The sequence below is a fragment of the Mauremys mutica genome, chromosome 7, assembly GCF_020497125.1.
Source record: "Mauremys mutica isolate MM-2020 ecotype Southern chromosome 7, ASM2049712v1, whole genome shotgun sequence".
Lineage (NCBI taxonomy): Eukaryota > Metazoa > Chordata > Testudines > Geoemydidae > Mauremys > Mauremys mutica.
The window spans coordinates 98997814-99013820 of record NC_059078.1 but is presented as its reverse complement, the minus strand read 5'-3'; the positions used below and the strand labels follow the sequence as shown (position 1 = coordinate 99013820).

Sequence of the window (16007 nt, the reverse complement as noted above, 5' to 3'; positions counted from 1 at the left end):
TGATTCTTAGAAATTAATGGTACAAGAGATACACAAGATCATTAGGCTACTCCACTGCCGGATTGTTCCCTACAATGTATTTTCTAGTGTTTTTCCCCAGCTAAGTTTAAGGGTGCCAAAAAGCTGTGACTATCACCTTGTCCCTCAGGAAATTCAAGCGAGGAAAGACCCAGAACAAACAGAGAGTCAAATGTCAAAGTGAGCACAGGGGAGTTTGAACTGAGTGGAAGTTGGGTAGGGTGGTTTAGCAAGAAGCTTAATTGATTAGCAGGCTAAATTATTTTAAAAGTCCTTTATCAAATAATTAGAAAAATCACTAAAAAAAACAAAAAATCTTATTCTCTACATGAAGAAAAGTTACACCTAGCTCAAGCTAGTACCCACTGTTAACACTCAGTTTGGCCATGAGAGTAGTAGACCAGCAGCAGAATATTCAGGGTGGGTACTACCCAGTTTACTGCAAAGAATGAGTGCCAAATAACTACTTGGCTTGTGCCCACCTACTGTAAGCAGCTCATGATTCTCATAGCCAAAGTACAGCATATCTGCAGTCCAGAGTTGCAGAAGTGGAGGAGCAGAGGGATGCAGGGTCTGCATATAAGGAACACTTGCCCACTACTGAACCAATTTCCCTGAGCAGCTGAAGAAGCCAGTCTCATGATTGGGAGAGACTAAGGCCTGGTCTACACTTTATATCGAATTTAGCAGAGTTAAACTGATTTAACCCTGCACCCGTCCACACAACAAAGCCCTTTAAATCGATATAAAGGGCTCTTAAAACCTATTTCTGTACTCCTCCCCGACGAGGGGAGTAGCGCTGAAAATCGGTATTGCCATGTCGGATTAGGGTTAGTGTGGCCGCAATTCGACAGTATTGGCCTCCGGGCGGTATCCCACAGTGCACCATTGTGACCACTCTGGAAAGCCATCTGAACTTGGATGCACTGGCCAGGTAGACAGGAAAAGCCCCGCGAACTTCTGAATTTCATTTCCTGTTTGGCCAGCGTGGAGAGCTCACCAGCACAGGTGACCACGCAGAGCTCATCAGCACAGGTAACAATGCAGTCTCCTGAGAATCGAAAAAGAGCTCTAGCATGGACCGCACGGGAGGTATTGGATCTGATCACTGTATGGGGAGAGGATTCTGTGCTAACAGAACTCTGTTCCAAAAGACGAAATGAAAAAACATTTGAAAAAATTTCCAAAGCCATGATGCAGAGAGGCCACACCAGGGACTCAGTACAGTGCCGTGTGAAAGTTAAGGAGCTCAGATAAGCCTACCAGAAAACCAAAGAAGCAAACAGAAGGTCCGGGGCAGGGCCGAAAACATGCCGCTTCTACGCTGAGCTGCATGCAATTCTATGGGGGTCTGCCACCACTACCCCACCCCTGTCCATGGATTCCGAGGTGGGGGTGGTAATCTCAGCCATAGCTGAGAATTCTGCGGACGGGAAAGAGGAGGAGGAGGAAGAGGAGGACGAGCTTGCAGAGAGCACACAGCACTCCGTTCTCCCCAACAGCCAGGAGCTTTTTCTCACCCTGACGGAATTACCCTCCCAGCCCTCCCAAGCCACTATGCCACATAATGAAGCCATGGAAGGGACCTCTGGTGAGTGTACCTTTGTAAATATAAAACATGGTTTAAAAGCAAGCGTTTAATGATTAATTTGCCCTGAGGACTCGGGATGCATTCGCGGCCAGTACAGTTACTGGAAAAGTCTGTTAACATGTCTGGGGATGGAACGGAAATCCTCCAGGGACATCTCCATGAAGCTCTCCTGCAGGTACTCCAAAAGCCTTTGCAGAAGGTTTCTGGGCAGGGCAGCCTTATTCCGTCCTCCATGGTAGGACACTTGACCACGCCATGCATGTAGCAAGTAATCTGGTATCATTGTATGACAAAGCCTAGCTGCGTATGGTCCCGGTGTTTGCTGGCATTCAAGCAACATCCGTTCTTTATCTCGCTGTGTTATCCCCAGGAGAGTGATATCGTTCATGGTAACCTGGTTAAAATTCAGGAATTTAATTAAAGGGACAGAGATGGCCATTCCTACTGGGCTGTTTGCCTGTTGCTTAAAAGAAATCCTTCCTTGCAGGTAGCCAAGCAGGGGGAAGGGTGGGGGGTGATTGGCACTTAGCTTTTTCGCGTTTGGCTAGCAGGGATCTTCCCTGCTATCAGCCACACGGTGGGGGGGAGGGGCTGGGGGGATGTTTAGCAGTGATCTTCCATGATACCAGCCACACGGTGGGGGGAGGGGTAAAGCGATCATCCCAGAGAATTGGATGGGGGGGGTGGTTTCTGCTGCTGCATGTTAACAGGAAAGAATCAGCACTGAACGGGCTTTGCTTGCTATTTGGTAAAGGAGGGTGCTGGATATATGAACGCTGCAGAAGCCGAAAGACAATGGCTTATCATGGCCGCATGCAAGCCGAATTCTGCTGCCCAGACCTGCGTCTGTGAGATCTCTAACACCAGAGCCGCAGGCACTCAATATTAAGATGCAAAATGCGACCTTGTAGTGAAATCACATGTGCTATGTAAGGTGAATAGTGTTGTTCACCGTGAAAGAGTATAAGCATTGTTCTGTAAAATGTATCTTTTTAAATACTTCTCTCCCTTTTTTCCTTCCCTCACGCAGTTGCAAATTTTTCAAGCCTCCCTACTCCATCCCGAAGGCTATCTCAGATAAGGCGGCAGAAAAAAAAGACGCGAGATGAAATGTTCTCGGAAATCATAGAAGTGACCCGCAATGAAAGAGCTCATCTGAATGAGTGGAAGGACGTGGTATCAAATTACAGGAAAGATGCCAGTGAACGTGAGGACAGGAGGGACGCCTGAGATGAGAGGTGGCGGCAGGAAGATCAGCGGTGGCGGGATGCAACTCTGGGGCTGCTGCGTGATCAAACTGACATGCTCCGGCATCTGGTGGAGCTTCAGGAACAGCAGCAGGATCACAGAGTGCCGCTGCAGCCCCTGTATAACCACCCTCACTCCTCACCATGTTCCACATCCTCCTCACCCAGACGTGTAAGAACGCGTGGGGGGAGGCTCCGTGCACCCGCCCACTCCACCCCCGTGGACAGCCCAACCAAAAGGCTGTCATTATTTCGAAAAAATTTTTAGTGGCCTTTTCCTTCCCTCCTATCCTCCTCCCAAACCACACCCGGGCTACCTTGTCAGTTCTCTCCCTCTTTTTATAATGAATTAATAAAAAATACATGATTTTTAAACGATAGTGACTTTATTTCCTTAAGAAAGCTGTAATCGAAGGGGGAGGGTGGGTTGCTTACAGGGAATGAGTCAATCAAGGGGGTGGTTCATCAAGGGAAAACAAACACAGCAGTCACACCGTACCCTGGCCCGTGATGAAACTTGTTTTCAAAGCTTCTCTGATGTGCACCACTTCCTGGTGTGCTCTTCTAATCGCCCTGGTGTCTGGCTGCGCGTAATCAGCGGCCAGGTGATTTGCCTCAGCCTCCCACCCCACCATAAAGGTCTTCCCCTTACTCTCACAGAGATTGTGGAGCACACAGCAAGCAGCAATAACAAAGGGGACATTGGTTTGGCTGAGGTGTGAGCAAGTCAGTAATGTGCGCCAGCGCGCCTTTAAACAGCCAAATGCACATTCTACCACCATTCTGCACTTGCTCAGCCTGTAGTTGAACAACTCCTGACTACTGTCCAGGCTGCCTGTGTATGGCTTCATGAGCCATGGCATCAAGGGGTAGGCTGGGTCCCCCAGGATAACTACAGGCATTTCAACATCCCCAACTGTTGTTTTCTGGTCTGGGAAGTAATTCCCTTGCTGCAGCTGTTTAAACAGAGTACTGTTCCTGAAGACACGAGAGTCATGACCCTTCCCGGCCATCCCACGTGGATGCTGGTGAAACGCCCCTTGTGATCCACCAGTGCTTGCAGCACCATTGAAAAGTACCCCTTGCGGTTTATGTACTGGGTGCCCTGGTGCTCCGGTGCCAAGATAGGGATACGAGTTCCATCTATCGCCCCACCACAGTTAGGGAATCCCATTGCAGCAAAGCCATCCACTATGACCTACACATTTCCCAGAGTCACCACCTTTCGTAGCAGCAGCTTAATGATTGCTTTGGCTACTTGCATCACAGCAGCCCCCACAGTAGATTTTCCCACTCCAAATTGATTCCCGACTGACCGGTAGCTGTCTGGCGTTGCAAGCTTCCAGAGGGCTATCGCCACTCGCTTCTCAACTGTGAGGGCTGCTCTCATCTTGGTATTCTGGCGTTTCAGAGCAGGGGAAAGCAAGTCACAAAGTTCCATGAAAGTGCCCTTCCGCATGCGAAAGTTTCGCAGCCACTGGGCATCGTTCCAAACCTGCAAAACTATGCGGTCCCACCAGTCTGTGCTTGTTTCCCGGGCCCCAAATCAGCGTTCAATGGCTAGAACCTGCCCCATTACCAGCAGGATCTCCAAAGCGCAGGGGCCCGCAGTTTGAGAGAATTCTGTGTACATGTCCTCATCACTCCCATCGCTGTGCTGCCGTAGCTGCCTCCTCCTCACCTGGTTTTGCAGGTCCTGGCTCAGCATAGACTGCACGATAATGTGCGAGGTGTTTACAACGTCCATGATTGCTGTCTTGAGCTCAGCAGGGTCCATGCTTGCTGTGCTATGACGTTTGCACAGTTCACCCAGGAAAAAAGGCGCGAAACGGTTGTCTTCTGCTTTCACAGAGGGAGGGGTGAGGCTGTACCCAGAACCACCCACAACAATGTTTTTTGCCCCATCAGGCACTAGGATCTCAACCCAGAATTCCAAGGAGCGGGGGAGACTGCGGGAACTATGGGATAGCTACCCACAATGCAACGCTCCGGAAATCGACACCAGCCTCGGTACATGGACGCACACCGCCGAATTAATGTGCTTAGTGTGGCTGCGTGCAGTCGACTTTATACAATCTGTTTTTAAAAAACAGTTTCTGTAAAATCGGTATAATCCTGTAGTGTAGACATACCCTTAGATGGAATGGAAGGACTCTCTCATTTAGATGGGACCCATATTCAAACTTTGATGTGGCTAAATTTTCCCTCACAGAGAGGCAGTTGCTCCAGGGGATGGATTTGTAATTGGAAGATGAACACATATTGTAGAGGATTTGATTATTATAAATATAGATAGTTGGGTATGCAGTGACCAGAAGAAACACTCATTAACTTCTTTATTGGGTGCAAAGATGCATCTCATGAGACATCTAAACAGACTTCCAGATAGTGCTAGGCAGGAGTTGGTGATTATGGTACATATTGTTATTAATGAAGTAGGGAGGTATAGAATGGAGGAAAATAGGAGCTTAGGGAGCTTAAAAGAAAGCCAATAGGTGGTGAGGAGCACTCAAGTCAGGTAAAGGATGTCAATAACACAAAGGTATCCTTTGTATCTAGTAGTAAAGGATAGGTTAGAAATTACAGCTGAATTGGGCAGGGACAGGTTGAGATCAAAGGTAATTTCTGTTAAATTAACAAGGTTTCATACTAAAAATAAATAAATAAATAATAGGCACTTGGTTGAAAATAAAAACTATAGATGTTTACATACAAATGAGATGCTTAAAGGCAAAAACAGACAAACTAGAATGTCAGGCAATGAAAAGAGACCTTGACATAACAGGCATCACTGAAACATGGTGAAATGGCAAATGTCAATGGGATACTGCAATACCTGGCTACAAACTATACAGGAAGGACAGATTAGGTCAAGAAGATAGAGGAGCAGTAGTGCTGAACCTAAAAGATTGCATATACTCTAATAAGATAAATATTCTAACTGGTGATAAAAATCCCAAGTTATAAGAATACAAATATCCTAATAGGGTTATATTAACAGCTTCCAGAGGAGGAAAAAAAGATACTGAGGGCATAATGTTGATAGAAATCAAAGAGGCAAAGTCTAATAAAACTATAATGGGGACTTTAGCCATATATAGTCAAATATAATAGTAATAGTTGAATGTTACAGTGAGACAAGGTTTAGAGACGCAATTTTTCACAACCTTGACCAACTGTTTCATGGAATTGATAGATTTAGAGAACACAACAGGAGAGATTATTCTTGACTTAGCCTGAAGTAACACAGGATTTAGTTGCATGCGTGTGATGTGTGTATAGGAAATTCGGAGGCTTAAGATGCAATTTCAAGAGCAAATAACTAAAGATATAAAAACAAGAAAGTATATCAGAAGTAGAAATCCTGGCAAACAACTGGATGCTGGACCACCATGGGATAGATAAAGGGAGCAATTAAGGAATAGAAGGATAATGCTGGAAAACTAAATTATTTCCTTGCAATTGTCAAAAAATAGTAGGTTGGAACAGGCATCTCCTCAAAATTGTTTGATGAAGACAACAACAATAATGAGGCAGTAACAGAGATTGAGGTGTCAGAAGAGGTTCTGGAACTAGTTAAACTAAAAAGCAATAAGTCACCTGATCCAGATGATACATCCAAGAGTTCTGAAGGAAATCAAGAATAAAGTGTAAAAGCAGCAAAGAGTCCTGTGGCACCTTATAGACTAACAGACATATTGGAGCATGAGCTTTCATGGGTGAATACCCACTTCGTCGGATGCATCGGATGAATAAAGTGACTTACTTAGTAGCAAAAACAGGGCATCAGCTACTATGACAGATGATTGAAGATTAGCAAATGTTGTACCTATATTTTAAGAAGGCACTAGGGATGATCCAGAAAATTACAGACCAATAAATCTTACTTCTGTACCTGATAAGTTGGTTGCAACAATAATTAAAAATAGAATTAAAAGACACCCTGAAGATCATGACATGACACAGTCTAACCAGCATGTCTTCTGCAAAGAAAAATCATATTTCACTAATCCATTGGCATTCTTTGAGCAGTCTTATAAAACAGAGACAAGGTTGGCAAAGTAGTATCTTTTATTGGCCAAGTTTCAGATGGTGAGAGAGAAGCTTTTGAGTTTACACAGAGCTCTTGTTCAGGTCTGGGAAAGGTAATCTGTCACATCTATCTACAAGGTGGATCAGATTGTTTAGCATAAGAAGTTAATATGTTTGAATGGTCTCTTACATGTGAAGTGGGCTGTTTACATCTCACATGTCTGTTACAAAATGTGGAATACCTCATCCAGTGCACTAAATGCCTCAATAACTATGTGGGTGAAACGAGACAATCACAATGCTCTCGAATTAACTCAAACAGAAAATTAAGAGAAAAGCGCTATCACCTATAGGCAAACACTTTTCACAAATGATCACTCTCTATCTGACATATCTGTCCTCATCCTCAAAGGAAACCTGCACAACCCCTTTGAAAGATGAGCCTTAACAATAATACTGGAGTTATGGCTCATTACAACACTTTATAACCCACTTAACTCTTTCTCCTAGGCTGCATAAGTATTAACTGCTTGCTCAACATATTGTAAGAGACCAGTCAAGGTGAATTCCTTATGCTAAACAAGCTGTTCAACCTTGTACAGTAGAACCTCAAAGTTATGAACACCTCGGGAAGGGAGGTTGTTCGTAACTCTGAACAAAACATTATGATTGTTCTTTCAAAAGTTTACAATTGAACATTGACTTAATACAGCTTTGAAAATTTACTATGCATTAGAAAAATGCTGCTTTTAACCATCTTAATTTAAATAAAAACAAGTACAGAAACTGTTTCCTTACCTTACCAAATCTTTTTTTTTAAACTTTCTCCTTCATTTTTAGTCATTTATGTTTATCACAGTACTGTATTTGCTTTTGGTTTTTTGTGCACCTCTGCAGCTGCCTGATTGCTTACCTCCAGTTCTAAATGAGGTGTGTGTGGTTGACCAGTCAGTTCATAACTCTGGTATTTGTAACTCTGAGATTCTACTGTATTTAGCTGTGACACGGAGTACCTTTCCCAGACATGAAGAACGCTGTATAACTCGAAAGCTTGTCTTTCACCAGCAGAAGTTGGTCCAATAAAAGATATTACCTTACCCACTTTGACTCTCTAATAATAGATCAGGAACTTAAGAAAGTTTTAATTGCTATAATTTTGGGAGGATTCATTAAAAGCTTTTATCTATATATTTTTATATATAAAATTTATATATAAATAAAATAGCCTCTGCAGAAAAGTTTTACATGTATAAGACAGCTCAATGCTTAAAGCAATTTCATATATATGAATTCATAGCTTTAAAAAGCATAAACATCTAATATAATGTGGTGATTTATAGTTTTATATGGCAGTTGACTAAGACAGAAAAAAATGGATGCAAATTTCGGGAGAAATCTAAAGAGCAAGACTCATTACCAAAAACAAACAGTTCTTTACTCCACCAATTACAGTATGATTATTTCACATAGGAAGAAACTGAGATGAGATGAAGAAAGATCTTTTAGGTGAAGAAAGGATATTGGGAGTCTCAACTGTTAGAACTTTGCGGGGGAGGAGGGTTGGTTGTTTTTTTTTTTGTTTTTTTTTTTTTACCTTTACTGCAAGTTTTATAGTGCTTTAATCGTATACCCTGTCACACAATCACCATAGTTAGTGCCACATTCTAGGATTTTCACTCACTCAATAAGACATGTAAATTGTAATTTCTGCCAGGAGACACAAGAGTGGTTAATGGTATCAAAGTGACTTTTTTTTTTTTAGTTAAGTTTTAATTGCTATAATTTCGGGAGGGTTCTCCACAATTTTAAAAGATAAACTTTCTTCCGCATTCCCAGTGCTCACATGCATAGATGGGGCCCACTGTTCCATACCCTTGTTTTATGAATACATTAATTACAATGGTTGTTTCAGGAACATGATATAACAGACTAGGAGTACTGTGGCAGTGAATGAATGCATTGAAGGGTTTATCATGTTGAAATATTGCCCACCTAACTAGAGATTTTTTCCCTGGAGGACAAAGATATTAAATTAAAAAAATGCAAGATGGACACCTAGTTATTAAAGCCTACTAAAAATTCCAGGTTTTAATGTAATCACATTCTATGGCCAAGATTGTCTCCCTACATAATTTCAAATCACAAGCTCGTGCAATCTACATATCTGTCTAGCCTCTACCAACATTCTGATCTGTCCACCTATGGCTTCAGTTTTTTTAACAATGTAATGCAAAACTCTGGATTGCACCCAATAAAATAAAATAGTGATATATTTCACTGCCTAGACACAACTAAAATGCATTTTTAAATTTTTTCAGTGTCATGTAATCAAAAATAAAGATACAATATGTTACAGTATCCACAACAGATAGTATTTGCGAGTTATAGGTGCCAAAATCTACAATCCACAGCACTGTATTTTATATTCAATAAGCCAAAGAAAAAGATTTTAACTGCTGTTGTAGATTTAAAAAAATGTATATTTTCCCTTAAAAGATTTTCTAAATAAAGAGAAAAAATGGTTTTTAAAAGGTCATTCAAACTTCTGAAAGTTTAGCTAAGTAAACAGGTGGTTCAAAACCTGGAACTGGAATAAATCAGTACTTCAAGCCTCAGAATTACAGTTCCTTACCAGCAGTCTATTTTAATTATTGTTGACTAGTACCACTGATATTAATTGCTCATTTTCATGACTTTTAAACTCACTTTAAAAAGTTAAAAGTCACTGTCTGATAGCAGTGTTCTTATTTCAAGAATCTACAAACACTGAAGTTGTCAGCTCTCACTCAAATTACTATGTGTACATTGTCATCTGACTTGTGTCCGGTCTTCTCTTATACCGCATGTGTAGGGTTTGAATTAGCAATTCATCAAGACAAAAAATTTTTTAGAAACCATCCTAAGATCAGTCAATAAGCTCATATAAACTTAAGATCTTCTCTTTAGTTAATTTTTTAAAAAGCTTTATACTAGACACACAGCACTAGCTCTCTATAGGAGGCACAAGATAGTTACAAGGTAATACATCTCATGGCACAACAGCACTGTTTATCTACATACACGGTAAATTAAAGATATCAGGGGGAGCGGGGCAGGGCTGGGTAGTTAACAAGCTTGATGTTGTCCACAAAGAATAAATATGTAGCAGCACTTTATGATAGATGTACTATCTTTGCAAATTATTTTCAGTTTCAAAGTAGAAAAAAGTTTCCTGAATGTTTAAATTTAAACACTTCTATTACATCTCATCAAGTTTACCTTAATTTATTTAATTAAAGGTATGTAATACTAAGAAAGATGACCAATGTGGGCATTGACAGTATCTTGATTGAGACAATCAAAATTATTTATTTACTGAAAGAAAACAAATATCATTTATGCAGCAAAGTGTTCCTTTTGAAGCTTATCAATGAACCAGTTAACATTACATTTTCAAAAAATACAATGAGAATTTGAACTAATTTCCCCTTTGGAGCATTAAACAATATTAAAAGCAGCATATCAATCACAGAACACGTAAATAATATAAGAATAATTTTTAAGCAACAAACTGGAAGCTACTGGTTAGAAATTACCATTTACTGTTTTAAATTATGAGAATTAAGAGCTTTATTTTGAAAAAGTAAAAAAACCAATTGAGATATTTATGACAGCTGATGAACCAAAGAGATTGAAAAATTGATATTATATTGTCATAACATGAACAGTACTAGATATCTGTTTCTTCCACCCTTAAGTTGGCAGGCAAAACCTTTAACACATTTTTATTTTATTTTATTTACCTCTTCTCCGCCCATAGCTCCTGGCTGCATGTAAACACAGAAGAGAATTGTTGGTACTTTTGTCATAGAACAGAAATTAGATTTAGATTCAGAAATTTAAAAAAATCTGCATTTTCCTTATGTTTTTCCCCTTGCACCTTCCCCCCATTTTTTTTGAGAATGTAGTTCAGACATTTCAAACAACCCTAAAAAAAAATCTTTAAGACGGCATAGTCAAGACAAAGTTCTAAGCACATTTGCCATGCAACATTATTCCAGAGAGCAAAGAATATTAAAATTATGACGCCACACAAATCCTTCATAGGTGTTGGAAGCGTTGATGCATATAAGCTATAGTAATTCTAATTAAAAGGAGTAATTATGCAGGAAAAAACATTTATAGTTTTGAAAAACTATATTTAAACATCAAGGAATTTAATTAGCCATTCTACAAAAGTGATATAAATTCAATAATTAGTAGATCATCCAAACCTGTTCATATTGATTTGAACGGCTACAAAATACAACTTGAATTTTGTTATGAATAAATCCCAAAAATTATAAAACTGTTTATGTTCTGATATCTGCATATTGCAAAGTGAAGTCACACACACAGTATATGATATAAACTGAAATAGCTAAATGCATTAAAATTTCAGAAAGCAAATTCAAATGCATCATAGAATAGTTTGGAGCATTGTATTTTGAAACTACACGGAGAACTCATCCCAACAGAACATAGCTGTGCCCTTCCAAAATATTTACAATGCAGGTGGCCATGGATTACAAATTTCCCATCCATGGGAAGAAAGGTCAATCTGTAATAGAAGCCAAAAAACTCTAGGTATATGGTAGACAATTGCTCTGCCACTTCTGTTTGGTATTGTGGGCAGGGTGGAGCGTATTCATGTGAAGTACATAATGGGGAGAGCTCCTAATACGATTCATTATCTGTAACTGCATAGTTGGGGGTTGTTTAGGCCTGGAACTGGAATTTCCTGGTGCAACATTCGGTGGGAAGATGGACTAGCACTAGGTCTGGCCGCATACTGGCTCAACCAATTCTTTAAAGGTCAAAGTTGAAGGGGGGAGAGCTGGTCTGAGGGGAAATTCAAGGTCATCATCCCAATGGAGGAGAGCCGCATCATTCCCTTGATAGCAGATTTTTTGGTTGATGGGAAGGAGGTCATCTTCAAACTACATATACCATTTCTTCATCTCTTTGAATGAATTTAGGACAAAAAATAGCCAAAATACCAAAGTATAAATGACATTGTAGGCTCCATGTAAAAAATGAAAGACAGTTGGTTATGCTTACTGTTAACATTTAGGCTGCCTCTATACCGGAGTGGGCAAACTTTCTGGCCTGAGGGCCACATTGGGGTTGCAAAACTGTATGGAGGGCCGGGTAGGGAAAGCTGTGCCTCCCCAAACAGCCCTCTCCCACTTCCTGCCCCCTGACTGCCCCCCTCAGAACCTCCGACCCATCCAACCCCACTGCTCCTTTGTCTCCTAACCTCCCCCTCCCAGTACCCCCACCCGTAACCAACCCCTGGGACCTCACCCCCTATCCAACCTCCCTGCTCTCAGCCAGCCACTCCTTGACATGCCCCGTGGGACACCACGCCTATCCAACCCCCCCGTTCTCCGTCCCCTGACCACCACCACCCGCAGAACCTCCACCCCATCCAACTGACCCCTGCTCCCTGTCCCCTGACTGCCCCCAGAACCCCCCACCCCTTATCCAACCCCCCGGCCTCAGCCCCCTTACCATGCTGCTCAGAGCAGCATGTCTGGCAGCCGCGCCAACAGGCCAGAACATGCTGCCGCTCTGCTCGGCAGGAGCTCACAGACCCACCGCCCAGAGCGCTGCCCCTGTGGCAGTGTGGCTGTGGGGGAGGGGCCGGGAGCGCAAGGGCTGGGCAGGACGGTCCCGCGGGCCGGATGTGACCTGTGGGCCATAGTTTGCCCACCTCTGCTCTATACTATGAGCAAGGTTTGACAACATGGTGATAGAAATCCACCTGAGTCTTTTCTAAACTACAGACTCCATCATTGCTATCGCTTCAATACAGTTATGCTGCACCAGTGGTGATTTATGGGTTCCAGTTTTCATATTGATGAATCACTCACAGTTCAAATCTTTGCTGCTGGAGAAAGTTTTCTGCAAGGCTGGGTAGCAAAGCATATAATGGGTTGTATTTTTCCTAATGGCAAAAGGTTCTTTTTTAAATTGGTTGTACATCCTAACTTTTTTGCAATTACAAATGTAGCAAAAACAAACAACTGCTCAAATCCCCTTCAACCAGCAAGATATTAATTTTTTATGACTGAATTTTGCATTTGTTTGTCTTTTACCCTAATGTTAAATTAGACTTTTTGGAGATTTTGCTTGTTCTGCTCCTCAGCTTTTGGGACATTTACAATCACGTTCCTGCAAATTGTCCCAGTAGCAGAATGAGAGTAACAGTCCCTGGCCAGGCAGACAAAATATATATTGTGAGATCATAATGGAAAACAGGTTTCATTAGACTTCAAAAATTCTAACAGCTACACAATGAGCATTCTCACAACTGATTTTCAATTGCTTATCACTTATTCCTTTCAAATACGAAACCACCTTCCTCAAAAAGTACTTTACCCACAAAATAAGTTGAGAATTTTTTGGTTCATCCCTTTAAGTTATTAGTGAGTAAAAATACCAAAAACATGAGCGATTTTCCTTGTATTTTCCTCCCTCTCCCTGCCAATTCCATACTTTACTGCCACTTTAAAGGAAAAAATGTCATGGAGCTATGTATGTGTGGAAACTGGGTTATAATGGAACACGATTTAGACAATTATACCATTACTATCAAGAATGCCACAATTTTTAATACACGTTTTCATTTCAGACTGTTTATTTTCCTCCCTCTAAGTACTTAAGAGTACCAGGCTACTGAACTAGAATTACTTAATTTCTAATTTCCTCTATTGTCTCATCTAGACCATGGTCCAACATTACATTCCTTACACAAGCATCATCAATAAGTGGGCATGTCTCAACAAGCAAAATGGGTGCATTTTTCCAATCATGATAACTTGCTGTGTTTGAAAAGCACTGTTAAGATGCTGGCTAACACATCAGAAGTGGCCTTAAGCTAACCTAATTGAAAGACACCCCCTCTCTCTTGTCAGGTTATGCAGTACTGCTACACTGGCCTTACTAGTGTTACTATCTTATTTATTTACACATTTACTATATGGGAAGGTGAATGTCATTTATACCATTAAAAACATGAAAATACTAATACACAGCGAGAGAGAGTGTCAGGTTTTCTGACTAACAAAATGCATAAAGAAAAAATGAAACGACAAACGGAGGAACTACACTGTATATAAATTTGTATTCAAAATGTTGTTTAATTGTTTAGTGTTATGGAAAATAAACTGAATGACAACAAAATGATAACAAAATAAGCTTCATATGTGCAAGTGAGTGTTACAGTAAAGAGCTTTTCAAGTATCATATTAAAATAACCCAAAAATAAATGAGTCCTTTTACAAGATGTAAAATACTCCCAAACTAATTGGTCTAAAATAATCTTAACAGAACTTGATGCTACCATGCAAAAAATTATTCATGCAAACATCACAGAAAATGGATTATGCTATTAAGGAACTCATGGGTTATACTAATATAAACAATTAAAATTAAGCTATAAAAGAAAATGCAGCAGGCAGTGCTTATCTAGTTGAGACAGCTGACTGAGGCCAGAAATGGGTAAAATAAATACTGAAATGCTATGGTAATACAAACATGATTAAAATCAACCCTGAAGGGCCTGGGTTTTTTTTTAAAATCCCAAATAAATAAAATCACAACAAAAAATAGATTTAAATAGAAAACCATATGCATTTTTCCTATTTAACCTGTAAAAGAAAGAAATAAGACCAATTTCCTCATTTTAAAATATATAGTTGTGATAAAAGTTGGTCATAAAATATAAACATTTATTTGAAAATTCCTTTGGACAATTCTATCAATATTTATATTCAAGTTGATTTTTAAAAAGCGCTAAAATGTCATTAGACCAGGGAATTTGGGAGTCAAAATGTACTTTTTATATTTCATTCAGAAATGTCACTGTTACACATGATACAAAACAAGAATGTGCAATTTGAGATAAAAATTATATAGTACCCTGCCTTGTTTACAGCACAAAGTCCAAGCCATTGCAGACTTAGCTAGAAGGAATAGTTCAGTTAGCTGAAATCCATACTACCAGACTAATACTAAGTGTGACTCACCAAATCTGAATGCAGAGAGCTTCCAACAGGCTTTGCCCAAAATGTAGTTTACAAACACTAATAGAGAGAAAACACTTTGAAGCTAAACAGTTTTGAAATTATTGCTGTGGGAAGGCAGCAATGCATCAACAGGAAAATGAAAGAATCATCTACTTACTGTAATCAAAAAGATCACAAGTACAACATTTCTGTGTGGTTATTACTGCTTATGAAATTAGAAAAAACACTATGGTGGAAGTGCCAAGAGACTTTAGCCACCAGAGAATGACAACCACTCCCCTAAAATGCACTGCCAGTGGTGCCAAATATGGTGCCCTATTTTCATAAACCATATTATGAATAGCTTCAACATGCAAATCAAAGACGAGTGGCAGTCTCGGATACACTGTAAATGAGACTGCATACAATATGAACAGATATAATTCAGGAGCACCATATTTTAGTAATATAATAAAAAGTTTTTCAAAATTTACTTAATAAATATGCAACTGAAATAACATTAGCAATTATTTTCCCAATAGGAGGTATCCACTATGTAAGCAATTAGTGTGGACACTATTGTCCTGTTTATACCTGATTGGCTGGACATCAGAGGTTTAATAGCTATTATAATGTGTAATTTATATATACACATACAAGCACAGCATGCATGAAAATTTGCTATTTTGAGAAGTGAAGAGTCTATTTACCAAGAATTGTTTTGGCACAGATTCACCCATGGCAAACAGTAAGGTTGTTCTACAACTGCAAAACCATAATTGGACGTTTATTTCTCACTTATGCAATTCCCTGACCTTTGGTGGTGTATGATTTGCATAATGACAGCAGAGTTATTTCTCAGTTTCTGGCCAGCATGCAAATCCCTGAATTCTGATGGACAACAACTTGGAGTCAAGAGAGCTGCATAAATATTGTATAGCAATTATGCAGATCTAGGTATTCTAAAAGGTTACTTCCTATTCATGTTCCCACAACAAACATGGCCACTTCAACTTCTGACGCCCTTCCTGAGCCCACCACTTCACCTACCTCTAGAAATTCAATATAAATTTAATTGATCAAGGAATT

The 16007-nt window shown here is 40.2% G+C and overlaps 1 protein-coding gene across 7 annotated transcripts in view; it reads right to left on the bottom strand.

The window, feature by feature from the left end:
* Nucleotides 1-16007, bottom strand: part of CPEB3 (cytoplasmic polyadenylation element binding protein 3) — a 191083-nt gene that overhangs the window by 52883 nt on the left and 122193 nt on the right. For 4 of the 7 annotated variants that reach the window (XM_045023056.1, XM_045023060.1, XM_045023058.1 and 1 more), the window contains exon 5: nt 10671-10694. The exons of the other annotated variants lie outside the window; for them this stretch is intronic. In XM_045023056.1, coding sequence (XP_044878991.1) covers nt 10671-10694 — 24 coding nt within the window. The remainder of the gene's footprint in view (nt 1-10670; nt 10695-16007) is intronic. 7 annotated transcript variants of the gene reach the window in all.